Genomic DNA, 16,160 nt, shown 5'->3' on the forward strand with positions numbered 1-16,160 from the left:
TATAGACTTGTAATTTATATATAACTAATATGTATACACACATATTCAAATCTTAATACAATTTACAGCAAATAGAAAACCTTGAATTTTTTTACATCTATTAAAATAAATTTTCAGGATTAATCCTTTCCATTTTTAATAACTATTCTTAAAATACATTATATATTATATATACACAACAGGTCTTTAAGACATGCATACAAGCAACAAAGCAGGAATTATGTTACAAGAAAGGTAAACATTAAAAAAACCAATAATATTAATGACATTTAGCATTCTGGCTTATGGGTAAACTCTACATTTTTATAAATTCAGTAAAATTACAGTGGCCAGCCTCATTTGTGTTTACCTTTATGGCTGGCTTTCATATATTTGTACAGCACCCGTTCCACCACTGCTTTTCATTGCCCCCCAAATATGAGACTGTTAGGTGTTTGGTCAGTTGGTAGATGAATATTAATATTTAAAATTACTTATAATAAATTAAAAGCCATTTTTAGAATATCTGGGTAGAAATAAAGCTTTGTCTGTCATTGACCAGATGGGAAGTTATCATGTTGCAATATATTATATACACCAGTTCTTGGCTCTTTAAGCCTCTTGCAAATTGAAATGTACAGTGGTGTGACTCACTCAGAGGAAAAATAAAATGTTGCAGACATTCCCTACAGCCACTGAGCTAGCACCAATAAATGCACTGAGAAGTTTTTGTATTGGACATATGGAGACGCATATGTTCTCTCATCCTCCTAGCTCATGTAGCTGTGAATATAACATTAGCCTCATAAAAAAAGAGACAAAAGGTAAACTATATATAAATATCAGGCATTTAAATTTTCAGTTTTGTAATCATGGAAGAAAAGGGAAGAGTGATGATTTGCCAATAGTAGAGTTATAGGTCCATAAAAAAGCAATTTCTGAACCATCAAACCAAATAACTAAAAGAACATAAATATTCATTAAAACGAGTCACTAAATAGTTAGATAAACAAATGTGTTATTTTTGTTGGAATCTAACATGAAAAATAAATGTGCAAACTTCAAACTTTTTTATTAGACAAACAGAAATTAATAATGTTTATTTAAAAAAAACAAAAAATGTAAAAAGTCAAAGAAACATTGTATAAATCAATGTGTACATGTATCTAGAATTTTTAAAATATCAAGCTTTCCTCCACCCATGGGTTACTTCTAAAAACAAGAAGATGTTTGAGTACATTACTATCAGATTAACACAATTTCTCACTTTTTCATATCTAACTCCAGTATAGATCTGATTCACCATAAGCAACACAGCATACTATCATACTGAACATCACTTCTGAAATTAATAAACATTTCAGTTGTATGGACTCTGCATTTTCATGGAAGCACCACCAGCTTAGACAGGGCAAAATAATAAAATAATAATAATAAGTATTAATATTTGTTTTGAGGTAGCATCTAGGGAATTTTCTGAATAGGTGAAAATGCTGTTGCCAAAGACAAGTACTAAGTGTTTTTGGAGTCTGGTCATATGGATTGTCTCTGTGTGGACACACTGGTCATGTTGCTTGTGGTGGATTTGCCCTCTTCTTATCTCCCTCCTATTTTCCTGTGCTGGCCTACCTCGGAATTCATTTCCTCAGTGTATAGAGTGGCGCATAGACTCCCATCATTTATATTCTTATTATTTTTGTCCCACACAGTGGCAATATGTAAGTCCTTAGTAGTGTCAGAGCAGCTTTAAGCCACTTCCTCAGAGTAAAGCTGCCCTAAAGACCATGTGTGAAATCCTGACTTCCTTGCAGTTAGTGGGAATTTTGCTGCTGACTGAAATGGGGCTTCCTTGCATAGGAAGAATCCTTGGGTAGAGTAAGAGACAATAATAGCTGCTACACTACACTGCCCTTCTCCCTGTAAGCAGTACAAGGTGTGTAAAGGGCATCTTTTTACCCTGGTGATCCATGGCATAAGTTACATTGTGGAAACTGGCCCAGAATCAGGAGATCACAAAAATGGCTCAAAGCTCAGGATCTTGTCTGTGGTCTTCACTGCAGCAGGCCCTTCCATTTTAGCATAAATTATTTTAAGAATGGAGCCAGATTCCTTTCTCTTTTCTTTATTGTTTTTAAATATGAAAATATATGTTCTCAGAATAAATATAAACATCTAAATTATGAAAAATTAAGGGGAAGGTCCCTTAGAAAATGCTAGAAGTCAAAAATAACTTGGGAGGGGGGTATGGGGAAGAAGCAAGGACTGGGAGAGGATCGACAATGGGTGTGTGAGTACGTTGGGACCAAAATTAGAAAGGGAATGACAGAACAGCTTGCAACATATGCCTTGTGATACTTGTTATTATATGCAGTGAAACAGAAAGAGAAATTATTCATTTGCTTTTAAACATGTAGCAAGTTCCCTAAAAATCAAATATAACCAAGCAATGGAAAATACTGGCATATTTTTCAATTGGTTATTTAAATATCACACCTACTTTTTTGAGCTAGCTCTTTTAATTTCCTCCTAAATTAATATGCTATGAAAATTGTACCTGTGCTGAATTACATGATTGTCAACTATTGTATATTTATATTTTTATGAAACATAAACATGAAATACTGAAAATAATTCAGATATCTAACATAACATAAATACACTGCTAAAGAGCTACATAATACACTGCCTTTCTCATGACCTTTTTTATAGATCATGGAAGTTTAAACAGAACACTTTACATCAGATAAAACTTGTAATAAATTCAAAAAAATGCTTATATATTGTTTCAACTGAATTTTAACTACAATATTTATCGAGGAACACTATCAACACAAAATCACAGCAATATCTAACTAGTATTAACTACCTGTTTTTTTTCTTATTTATATCAACTAGAGATACTCACATAAGTAAAGGAGGACAAAATGGTGTTAGGCAAAATAGCCAGTGTAATGGGTGACTGATATTTGATTTGGAGAAATCTGATGGAAGTAGCTCACCAAAACCATTCTGAAATGTCCTGGAAAAATAAATAGTTTTGAGTTAAAAAGACAAAAAATCTCTTTAAGAACAAATATGAAACACGAGAATTAAAAAAGTTTATTTATAACTTATTTGTTTACTCCCATTTGATCAGATGTGAAATTTAAAAAAAAAACATGTTATTTCTTAGATATTGGTAAATTTTTTGAAGCTGAGTTTTATACATAACTGGCACTGTAACATAGATAGTTAAACACACTGGTTTCATTATACAGTTATTTTTAAATAGTCTCTTTTCAACATAAGATTATGGACTGAAAGTAGGCTATGTAACCAAACTAAGTTACTTTTTTGTCATTAGTTTCTATTACCCTTCTCTTTATAGATAATCAGTAGGGCATGTTGTCAACATTGAGTACACGCTGCAGGATCATTACCTTTTGAGGTGATGATGACATATCTCCTACTAGACATGCTACTTTGGATTAAATCAGGCAAATTTGGGGTCAGAATCTTTGGCCATGCTTTACTGGCTCAAAACAGATGGAAAGCTAGCTTAGACAAACAGCTAGGATTTCCAATACAAGGAGAATCTCTGATTGGTGTAAAGCTGGCATAGATGGCTAAGTGTCATCCATTCATGGCCTTCCCAACATAGGGGGACATTCTAGAGAGAAAGCAAGGTGTTGCCAGATTGCACTGGGGGTCCCACTAGTGCTGGCACATATTAGAGCAGCCCTATGGCTGCTCTAATACATTCCTTGGGACTATGCCCCTTTGCCTCCCCTCACCCATCTCTCATGAATGACAGGGCAGCTCTGGCACACTTGAGAGGATATAGTTCCTTTTCTTCATCCCATTGCTCATGTGGAATTTTCATTTCAAACTTTCACTTACAAATTTTTAATATTTCTTTTTCACGTACACTCTTGTGCATCTTAAACTGTTTCTCTCTGGTCTTTGCTGTTCTATAAGAAATGGGTGGGATTTTCTAAAATGACTTAAGGGCATCAGATGCCTTTGAAAATCCTATTCTATATAATCAGTACTATCTTGCAAAATCAGTCATGATAGGTTCATTTTCTCTCTGATATAAAACCATTAAGCCAGATCCTTGTTGCTAAGTGCCCTTTGCACTGCTCCAGCAGCGAAAAGGCATTTAAAGCCACCTTCAGTAAATAAGGGTGGATTCTTGTGGGACAGATGAATCTTTGGTTGGCATAAAACTAGCTTTACACCACCTGCTCCTGTAACTTGGCACATGGGACAGAAGGGGGCATGCCACAGTCAGGAGGGGCTGAACCCTGGGAGACTAATATAACTGCTACAGCTGGCATAACTCAGAGCAGCCTGGAGTCTGCTTTAAATTACACCAAGGCAGTTTCTCTTTCCTCAGCTGCACCAAGTGTGAGCTTAGTGCTGTTCAGGATCTTGGGAACTGACTTCAATGTAGTTAGGCCAGGGGTGAATTTGGCCCAACGTATCTAAGGAGAAATTACACACCAATTTCCTTCTTCCTTCTACTTTGCTTCAAGTGCTACCAAAATTTCCATAATGTCTTTCTGATTTGAATAATTAATAACTGAAATTATAAATACTGCCACATCATTACTGTGTGTATATTTTTTTTAAAAAGCCTAGGAAATTTAAATAAAAGGAGTGAGGGCAGCCAGCACTTGGTTTCTGTTTAAAATTTTCAAGTTTCTTTCAGAATAAAAATCTGAGCTTTAGTTGGGGCAATGTCTAGAGTAAACAATATAACTATTTTAATAGTCTCATTTAGTTCAGAAATTTTCTTCTACACCATAATAGGAGCTCTCCTGGGATGCTCCAAATTCAGGGGTAATAGAATATTCTGTAACTCTCTAAGCTGAACTGTGCTGGTTGTTATTGGTAACATTTTCTATTTGTATTGCATTAGCATGTAGGAAATCCGGTTATGGACCACCGCTCCTATTACTTAATTATACATATCTAGACTTGGCCTCCTAATCTAGAAAGAAGGATCAGCCCTTCCCTCTAGGGCAGTGGCTCTCAACCTTTCCAGACTACTGTATCCCTTTCATCTTGAATTTCTTAGGAAGAAGTAGCAATTAGAGCCTAATCTTACTAAAAAAAAAATCAATGGGAGTTTTGCCACTGACTATAACGTGAGCATGATCAAGTAGCTTTGAGTGGAAAGGGTGGCATGTACCGAGGGTACACTACGAAAGAGTAAGGAATCATTGCTACAGTAACATTTAAACTTCCTCAGTAACACACATGAAGTCTTCTGAAGGCTAAGCATAAAGATAAGATTGTAAAGTAGTTAAAGGAAAATAAAAATATTTTCACAAGGAAACCGTAGAAGTTTTAAAATGCTGGCAATGTCCAGGACAAATTCTTATGCTCTGTAGCTGTGTATAGAAATAATCCTGCCCCCCACCCCATTTAGCCAAGTAGGCTGCTACACCTCTTGAAGAATCTGCAGTAATAGGAAATAGCAATTATTTACTTTGATGAAAACAGGATTCCTTAATAGAAATCATGATTGATAAAGCCTGAGTAGTAATAAGCAGCCACGTTTTCTCTGCTGATAGTATATGAACTGTTGGAGAGATTTTTGGAATACAGCAGTTTGTTAAATACAGTCCTTCAGAGCTCTCTTAATGTCAAGCAGGTGGTAGAGACTTTTGGATTCTGAGTTATGAGGTTTGGGACAGCAAACTTCCAGGCAGATGTCAAAATTGATGTGGAAACCTGTAATCGCTTTAAGGAAGCACATTGTCTAAATGTAACATCATCTTTAAATATTATAAAGAATGAAGTGCCTGCTAATAATGCAATAATCCTTTGGTGCCAGCAGTTCTCAGTGTCCACTGCTGGCAATGTAATTCTTGCCAGAAAGAAAATGTAACTCTGTGCCAGACAGTTTAATTCAACTGCTCTTCTGACAGAAGTTTAGTAATAGCTAGTAGAAAAGTTGTTTTGACTATACGATATATTAAGGCAGCTGCCTATAGTCTCAAAACGGTGGATAGCATCTGTGAGAGTATTTCATACCACAGCAAGATCCCAAGTTACGGTAGTTTTATTCTCCCTTAGAGTATGACAAGGTGAGAATTGATCTTGCAAGCCTCAATGCAGGTGTGAAATGATGAAATGCCTACAAGATACTAATGGTGTTTCCTTGTAGATTTTGAAGAACCTGATAATCTAAACAATTTAGAATTATGGATAATATGCAGCTGCATGAGTAGTAACTTGTTTTTCTTAAAAAATAGAGAGGTACTTCCAACTGTTAAAAGAAAAGAAAAAGGAAAAGAAAAAAGTTGGAATCTCTAAATACTCCTCTCAGCAGTCATGCTATCATCCTGAATTTTTAATCTGTAATAGCATCTCCTGATGTCTAATACATAATCATCTGAAGGAGGGCAATTAGATCTTTTTCATCATTTTCAGCAACAGAGGGAACTGGTAACTTCTTGTCAGCATGAGACAACTGAAAACCACTCTGCTCTGCTTTGAGCTACCCTAAGTATAGAGGGCAGTCTCTATTTTGAGGGATTAAGTGGGACTTTAATTGTGTATAGACCTTGTGCTGGCCTTCTGAATAGGAGAGAATTTTACTCTGTAAGCATAGGAGGGAATTAAGGGTACAATTAAATCCAGGTATTCACTGCCTTATCAAGATATACGTGCTGCCAAGTTTCGCTAAAAGCAAATTCTTGTCATATGTGAAAAACGTGAAGGGAATTCTACATATCTGAGGGTTTCAAAACATCATGAGAATGTTTAGCTGAATATACCATTTCCCTGATGTGGTTTATTGATTTAAGTGCACATCTCAGCTCTCCCAGGAAATACAAATGGTTATTACTATCACTTTGGTATGGGATGTTAGATACATCATTTTGTCAAACTGTTCATGTTAAATTGCTGTGATGGGACTTGGTCACTTTGTAACATGGTGGACACACTACAATCAAGTTTAGAGGCAGGCAGGTTGCATTGTATTTCGGTTTGTTTACATTTTAAGAGGATAATCCATGAAGAATTATCCCATGTGTCTGGAAGCGGTTTTAGTGTTGCAATTGTTGGAGGTTCAGAAGAAAGAGAAGAAAAATGTTTCTCCCTCTGATGCTAGATTGACTGAATTGTTGTTTAACCAGATCATTTTGAACTGCAACTAATGAACTGGAAAAGAGGTTGATAAAGTTCTTTTAAATTAAATTCCTACTCTATTAGGGAAATATAATTTACAAATTTTGCATTTTATGGTAATCTGTAGAATGATAAAGGTAGAGGTAATCTGTAGAATGGTAAAGTTCTTTAAATTATGTCGAGGATACAAACTGTCTTTGGGTTCAATCCTGTAAATTGTCGAGAGCCTCCTGAGACGTGCTGAATATCCGAAACAACTTTTGAAGACTGAAAGGTTTACCCATAAAGGACAAAATTCTGTGGTGCATGGTTTGAGACCCATAACTCCCTATCTGGATTATTTTCGATTAATTTGATTGTCTACCATTTGACAGATTTTGTACTTTTTAAAAACAATTGCCAATATGTCTCCAGAAATCCAGTCTGTATTTATGGTATTTACTATGTTTTTTTTTAAAAACAGACTGAATACACAAATTCCATCATCTGGCATCATATTGATACTCAGAGGGCTCATCAGCAGGGTTGGAACCTTTAGAATCACTGCACAGACCTCTGATACTTAAACTAATGGAGTATCTGACAGCAACAAAAGCCATCCTCTATAGTTGGACCTGCAACAGAAGTCAATGAGACACACCATTTGCAAGCGGATTTCACAGATATTTGCAGACAGCAGAGGAATGGTGAAATTCAGGAATCCTGAGTTCCTAGAGGGGAGTGTACTCCAGTGGGCAAAGATTCTTCTCCCAGTTTTCCTAAAGCCTGACCTCTTCTGCCCTGTCCCCCATCCAACCTGTTCCTGTTACAAGCTTTTAGTCCCAGTCTCCACCCCCTCAGGCATCTCATCCTAATCCCAGTTTCCTTGACCAGTCAATCCTAGTGTCCTCCACTGGGCTCTTTTCCAAGTCCCAGTTTTCCCAGAACCTCCATTTTCTCCCTCTCCCCAAATTCAGCCCCAGTCTCCTTTCTCAGCCAGTCACAGATCTTCCTACCAGTTCCTTTGCCTATCTGTCTCTCTCCTCCCCCGCCACTCGAACTGGCTCCCAGTCTCCCTCTTCAGGTTTCTGATGCAGTATCAGTCTCTTCCCCAGTTCCATAGCCAGTCCCCACAAGTTCCTTGTCAGATCTCTCTCTCCTCCCCGCATGTCCCCATTCTCCTCCCTTTAGTTCCTAGTCCCAGTCTCCAAGGCTGGATTTACACCTTAGGTACCCCTAGGCATCTTCAGTGCCCTCCCCCGCCAAGCTGACCTTCTTGTTTTCCATAAAAAATGAAACTTTTAACCCATTTTTAACTTTAGGTGATCCTAGAATGCCAGCGCCCCTATGCACATGCCTACTGTGCCTAATTGGAAATCCAGCCCTGCCAGACTCTTCCTCTCCAACTTGCTCATTATCTGATTTCAGCATTCTATCCTCCAGCCAACCGGATCCCAATCCCCCTCGATTTACCTCACTGATTCCCATCCCCCATCTCCTATACCCATGGTTCCCAGTCTCAGTGTTCTAGCTCAACCAGTTCCAGAAGACCTCTCTCCATCTCCCAGTCTCCTTGCCCAGCCAATCCTAGTGTCCCCCAGCTCCCAGTCTTCCCTCTACAGTTCCCACTTACATTTACTCCCCCAACTCCATTCTCACCAGACTCCATGTTCCAGTCTACTCCTTTCCGTCTCCCTGGTCTGGCATTTGTGTCCTCTGCATTCAAATCAGACTCCTTCCTCCTCCATGCTGCCTGGGTGCCAACAAGGGGACCATTGAGAGCACAGGAAAGACCGGTTCCCTGTTCTTAGTTCTGGTGCTCAGACCAGCCCCACCCCACTCTGTCTTGGAGCATCTAGGCACAGCAATTACAGGGAAAGTCCCTCTGGGAATGTCTACACAGCAAATAGACACCCGCAGCTGACCTGTTCTAGCTGACTCAGGCTCGTGGGGCATGGGCTGTAGGTCTGTATCATTGCAGTATAGACTTCTGAGAGTAGGCTGGAGCCTGGGCTCTAGGACCCTGAGGGAAGGTTTTTCTTTGCTATGTAGAGACACCCTCTGAGCCCTGGTATCCTTGTGCTGGAGGCTTGTGTTCTGTGGTAATGGTGCATATGTAATCTGGTCATGTGTAAGAGTGTTAGGGTGTGGAACATGCTCAGTGAAGATGGAATCTTTGGAGACTTCAGCTGTTAAAAATCAAAGAAATCTCTATTGAATATGTGCAAACTATGATTTTCAAAAGCATAACTTGGGCATATATATTTGAGCAGATTTTCACAGAAAAGGCAAAGGACATATCCCCGCCCCCCAAAAAAACAACACTCTCTGCCAAATTTCAAGTCCTTCTTCCAAAGCATATGGGTGCTAGAGCATTCAAATAAATGGTTTGAAGACTTCTTTAATATGAGCAAAAGAATGTATATTCCCTTAGCCTTGTTCTCGGAAATGGCTGAATCATTTTGGCTTATATTTCCCAGAACAATTCAAGCCGAGACAGACATCTGGCATACAAAATTTCAGGACAAACAGCTAAAGCTCTGCAACGTTACAAGCAGCAGAATAAAAGATCTTATCCTGGGAAGTGTTGAGCAACTTTAATAATAGGTGGTGCTATCAGCTCTGCTTATAATGCTTTTAGTCTCTATACTTTGTATTGAATGCATGAATAATGTCTCACAGAATTTACTGTACTACTGCCTTAATGTAGACAATATGCAATATTTATTAACATTTAATAATTAGTTAAGTAGTCACCAAATTTCCAAGCTTGGGTTACATCTGATATTCAGGAACTCTATGTTATCTTCTTTGCAATCAGTAAAAAAGTACATGTCCACATTGTCTCTATCACCAGTCATACTGATGTTTATGTCGACTACATATAACAATGTGATAAAAGGTGTACCTTTTCCAGTCATATTCCAACATAATTTGTGAACCTGAGCAAATAAATGATTAAAAACAGGGTACTCCCATACATAAGGATATAATATGGCCCTAGGTACAATAAGACATGTACAGCAGTTTTGTTGGCATCTTTGACAATCTTACCAGTGATTGTAAAAGTGAAATATAATCTGTGAGCAATAAAGTATTATACTTGGTTATATGATGGATATAACCAAGCAAGGATTTATGTAATGTATACTTAGCCTTTGTCAGGTGATCTTGAATCGCTATATCCAAATCTTTGTTCCATGCTTCTGGAGACACTTAATATTTTCATCTAATAAACTTCCAAAGGATCATGTTAAATTCTGACATGAAATTTTTTTTGTGTGAACATTAAATTTTTTTCTGTAGTGGCCAGTTAGAGATAAAAAGAGAATCTAGTAAGTAATGCTTTAATAATTCAGTGCCAATTTTTCTTTTGAGAGGTTTGTCAAATCGCCAGCAGAGACTTCCTCTGGAATGGGGAAACTCGATGTTGGCATAAATGTACTGAGTCTGGGACCTGTGCCTGCCACCCCACCTCTCTTGGCATAGGGAGTGTGCCAGAAGTATGTAATGGCCATAGCAGAGTTCTTCTCTGTTCCACCTATCCTCCACTTGTGTAGGATCTATTAAAGACCTTAAACCAGAGGTTAGATCTGCCTGCCACAGTTTTAAGTGGTGTTGGAGTTGGATCTGGACCCAACAATCAGAGAGCAATAGTACAGGAGAGAATCTGCCCTAAACTCACTCTTCGGAAGATATATACAGGATTATTTTCTTTCTCAACCATGTATTTTTGTTATACTTGACCAACCTAAGACACAACCTTAAGTAGCTTTAATTCCTGAAAATGACATTTCTTAGGATGCTATTTCCAGTGACAGCTTGGAATTCATCCAACCCAACTATTGGACAACTGGCTCAAAGACAATGTTCTGCCTTCAATAATACCGTGATTAAACTAACCTTCCATGTGTGGAAAGGTGAGAGAGGTATCAGGCTTAGATTAAGTCTGGCAACAGCATATAGTCGTGCTTAGTACAAGAGAATAGGATGCTTAATTAAATAATAATTTTATGTTACAAACTGGGGCCTTGGTAATTGTGAAAGTCATAATGTTGCCATTCTTGTATTGTCCTTAAATGTACCACCTTCAGTAAAGGAGAGCTACACCTCCTCTCTCTCAAGTTTGTTTAAGAAAATTGAACAAACCTTTGTGATGTTTTTGAAAAGAGTGATTTGTGTTGGGTTTTTTTAGGATTTTTTGTAAGAGACTAAAAATGGGTAATATTTCAAATGGATTAATAGTTGTAGAAAATAACCATTGTAATGTGATGGATATGATCTCAAAGTTTAAAAAGGAGACAATACCATTTGACTAAATGTGTTCATATTTTCTGTAGTGGTGTGGTATATTTCATTCGAAAATAAAACTTAATATTTACTAAAAGTAAACGTATTTAAAATCAGGTGGTGTCCACTCTAACTAGAAATCTCTTTTTTAGTTTTCTGGTTTTTTGTTTGTTTGGGGTTTTTTTTGTTTTTGTTTTTTAAATAACAGCTGTGGGGGCACTGATTCACACACATTGTTTTGGATCGAAACACTGCCTTTATTTTTTCTGTAGCTCGCCTGAGAAATGTGTGGTTTTCTGAGGATTGCTCAGATAAATCACCAGGTCATCTGCAAAAAGAGCTTCCTTTTTGAATTCCCAGTATATTTTTGTTATCTGATGTCTATAACTAGATTTTCAATTATAGTGTCATATAAAAGTGATTACTTTTCATTTGGTGGAATGGGAACCAGGTTAGTGTATGGGATAATCATTCTCCCTCAATTTCCCAAGAATTCAACACCAATACTTTACAGATTTATTGTGTATTTCTTTGTTACTGGATTCCAATTAATTTAAAATGAAAAGCTTTATTAATTGTCCTTTTAAAATCAATATTAACATTGATTTCTGAAGGCTGTAAACTATGTCTGCAACAAGCTGATGTTCTAGTTGCCTGTGGGACAAGATGGAGGATTTAGAAGTAGGGAACCACAGCTGGAACTAAGAATTCAAAAGGTTTATATATTGTCAGAGGGTGGAATTAATATGTCTGGTCTTAGCAATTAATATTTTAGAGCACATTGGATGTTGGATATGTACTTTGTTTTCATCTTCTTTGCACAAAAACCTTGGACAAGTATTAGACCAATTGAAATGTTTCCTTCCTTAGCAAATAGGTTACAAGTGATAAGCATTTTGCAAACTACCGCAGACCATATTTCATGTCACAACAGACATTTCCCAAAAGAGCAATGCAGAGGCATTTTCTCAGAGATTTTCTGATAGAAACACAGAAGTAGTCATTTCTGAGATCCACTGTGTGTCCTGCTCTTATGAGAGTTCGATGATGTAGTCACAAAAATCAATTTAGGTTTGCAAAAATTAGTCATGTCTGTTTTTTCTATCTATTGCTTCACTTACAATTAATTTTATCCAAGTTTTTTGGAGAATGAATTAGAAACTACCTAACATATGGACATTTTCATTATACAGCCATGACAATAAGGAAAATTGATGTGAGATCAATATTCTTTTATTTCAAATTATGCATAATCTCTAATTTTGTTAATGGGAAAACTTTTTTTTTTCATCTTGTAAAATATGTACACTTCATTGACAAACACACTCAGGGAATTTAATAAACAAACTCAGCATGTTTACTTTTTATGTAATCTTGACTGTAATTAGTGGGTTAGGTTTATTGAGAGTACACTAGCTGTAGTGCAACACAATATAGAAAACTATCCAGATCTGAGATCTCATCTAGTTTTACGAATAAAGATCTAAGAATGCATGGTTCAGCAAATCACCTTCTTTAGCCTTCACAAAAATATAATTGTTTATGATCATTTGCTACATATATAATTTCAGTTTTAACATTTTTCTATAAATCTGTGACAACCAATGAAATTTGATATTTTCAACATGGCCAACACATGAAATCTGTGAGCTTTGTGATTTGCAAAGGGCCTCATTTTCATATTAGGTGACCCATCTGTGATGAAGTGAGAGTTCTATCTGTACTACTTCTGAATTTTGGATGATTTTATGAAATTGTATCATGAAATGATTGTGTCATTGAAAATGTATAAATATGTGGATCCATCACAAATTAGCAGGGTTGTGTCATGACCTGGGAGAGACAATGGTGCGTGATTGGCACTCAATGATTGTGTATTCAAAGTAAAACACCTTAGGACAATAGGTATGCTCTACCTGAGAGAAGACACTTCCTCCTTTTGTCTGAAGGGGGGGTGGGGTTTGGAAGGAATGGAAAATCACCAAAAAGGCAGAACAAAAGAAGCAGGTGACCCTAGCAGGAGTCCATAAATGGACTCACATTGGCGGGGGGAATGGATAAGGGGGGAGCCATTTTGCATGAGATGAAGACAGGGACAGGAAGTGTGGGGCAGGAAAAAGCAAGGTCCCAGATGCTAGATAAGGGCCCCACGAGGGAGAGAGACTAACTAGCATGCATCAGCCTTCATGAGGAGGGGATATATACCTTGCCTGCCTTCCTGGACCCAGATGGTCCCCCAAGGACTCACGGGGAAGGGTGAGCTAGAAAGTGAGGGACGTTGTGTTTAGGATGTTTTATATAATCTGTATTCTCTTATGCTTTATTTGTTAAGAGCATAACATTGTTATATTGTACAAAGTGTGTGTCCTTTGGGAGGAGTTCTGGGAGTGGGGAGTCTAAAGGATCAGCACTGCAATCAGAGGGGCTAAGTGTCTGGTGGCTAAGGTTCCTGCACTCAGAGTGCAGGGGTGCCAGATAGAAGGTCTGCACCCTGACAGCATGCCTAGGGACCCCAAGATTGGGGAACTTCATTCAGTCTCAAAGGGCTTGAAATACCCTGGGGATATCCCACACAGTAGTCCTTGTGACTGGCCAGGAAGGATCTGTGACACCTTTATCTCTAAACATGGAGAGTTTTTTATCTAAAGCAAATCAGTTTACTACACTGAGATTTATTACATGCCTAAAACATTGGACTTCTTTGTGATTTTGAAACACAGTATGTAAAATTCGAAATACAAGCTAGTCCTTCCCATTCCCTCTTTATTGCTCCTTTCTGTTAGACTTCTCTGATCTTTCAGATTAGTAATGACAGGTTTCAGAGGAACAGCCGTGTTAGTCTGTATTCGCAAAAAGAAAAGGAGTACTTGTGGCACCTTAGAGACTAACCAATTTATTTGAGCATGAGCTTTCGTGAGCTACAGCTCACGAAAGCTCATGCTCAAATAAATTGGTTAGTCTCTAAGGTGCCACAAGTACTCCTTTTCTTTTTTCAGATTAGTAAATCACTCTTTGTAACTCAGGATGCAAGGGAGATCTGTAAACAATAGGGATTAGCACAACGGCATACAGCAGCTAAAAGGGACAGACTACATTCTGCTTTTGAGGACACAACACTTAGAGTATGTCTACACTACGAAATTAGGTCGATACTATAGTAAGTCAATTTTTAGAAATCGATTTTATACAGTCGATTGCGTATGTCCACACTAAGCGCATTAAGTTGGCAGAGTGTGTCCTCACTACCGTAGCTAGCATCAACTTATGGAGCTTATGGACTGTGGACTTACGGTCAGCTATCCCACAGTTCCCGCAGTCTCCGCCACCCATTGGAATTCTGGGTTAAGCTCCCAACGCACGATGGGGCAAAAACATTGTTGCGGGTGGTTTTGGGTACATGTTGTCAGTCACCCCTCCCTCCGTGAAAACAATGGCAGACAATCATTTTGCACCTTTTTTCCATGCGGACAACATACTGCTTTCAGCAGACGGTGCAGTAGGACTGCTAACCTTTGCCATCCACCGCTTCTGCTGCAACTCTGCTCTGCTGCTAATGTCTCAATAGCGAATTTCTCCATGTTGTCTGTCATGGGCTCCCGGGTACGTGTGTTCTTCCTGGGGAAATGTGCGCGACGCTAATCGTCGTCCTCTACTGCTTCCACTGCAACTCTGCTCGCCGGCTCTCATGAATCCACCTCCCAGTCCTCTTGTCATTCTCTATAAATATCTATTCTCGTGGCATCCATCGTCAGCCACCGCTTCCGCTGTAACTCTGCACTCCTGCACAACCTGCTCAGATCACCGTGGCAGTTATGAGCACTGTAAACAGCTCACGCATTGTCCTGAAGTATGTGCAGAACCAGAACCTGCAAGAGCAGGCGAGGAGGCAATGGCAGCACGGTTATGAGAGTGATGAGGACATGGACACAGACTTCTCTCAAAATACGGGCCCCGGCAATTTGGACATTCTGGTGGCAATGGGGCAGGCTCATGCCATGGAACACCAATTGTGGGACCAGGAAACAAGCACATACTGGTGGAACCACACAGTGTTGCAGGTCTGGGATGATTCCCAGTGGCTGTGAAAATTTCGCATGCATAAGGGCACTTTCATGGAACTCTGTGACTTGCTTTCCCCTGCCCTGAAGCACAAGAAGAGAGCAGCCCTCACAGTTCACAAGTGAGTGGTGATAGCCTCTGGAAGCTTGCAATGCCAGACAGCTACCAGTCAGTCGGGAATCAATTTGGAGTGGGCAAATCTATTGTGGGAGCTGCTGTGATCCAAGTAGCCAACACAAACACTGAGCTGCTGCTATCAAGGGTAGTTACTCTGGGAAATGTGCAGGTCAGAGTGGATTGCTTTGCTGCAATGGGATCCCCTAACTGTGGTGGGGCGATAGACGGAACGCATATCCCTATCTTGGAACCGGACCACCTTGGCAGCCAGTATGTAAACCGCAAGGGGTACTTTTCAATGGTGCTGCAAGAACTGGTGGATCACAAGGGACGTTTCACCGACATCAACGTGGGATGGCCGGAAAAGGTACATGACGCTTGCATCTTCAGGAACTCTGGTCTGTTTGAACAGCTGCAGGAAGGGACTTACTTCCCAGACCAGAAAATAACCGTTGGGGATGTTGAAATGCCTATAGTTTTCCTTGGGGATCCAGCCTACCCATTAATACCATGGCTCATGAAGCCATACACAGGCACCCTGGACAGTAGTCAAGAGCTGTTCAACTATAGGCTGAGCAAGTGCAGAATGGTGGTAGAATGTGCATTTGTAC

General features: G+C 38.8%; 1 protein-coding gene across 11 annotated transcripts in view; it reads right to left on the reverse strand.

Annotated features, from left to right (window-relative positions):
* Nucleotides 1–16,160, reverse strand: part of KIAA0825 (KIAA0825 ortholog) — a 419,202-nt gene that overhangs the window by 213,372 nt on the left and 189,670 nt on the right. For all 11 annotated transcript variants that reach the window (XR_012158966.2, XM_078852812.1, XM_073344493.1 and 8 more), the window contains one exon: nucleotides 2,885–2,998. Coding sequence is in view for 10 of the 11 variants with exons in the window: in XM_078852812.1 (XP_078708938.1) it covers nucleotides 2,885–2,998 (114 nt within the window). In the remaining variant the exon portion in view is untranslated. The remainder of the gene's footprint in view (nucleotides 1–2,884; nucleotides 2,999–16,160) is intronic.

This window comes from Lepidochelys kempii, chromosome 5, assembly GCF_965140285.1.
Source record: "Lepidochelys kempii isolate rLepKem1 chromosome 5, rLepKem1.hap1, whole genome shotgun sequence".
Lineage (NCBI taxonomy): Eukaryota > Metazoa > Chordata > Testudines > Cheloniidae > Lepidochelys > Lepidochelys kempii.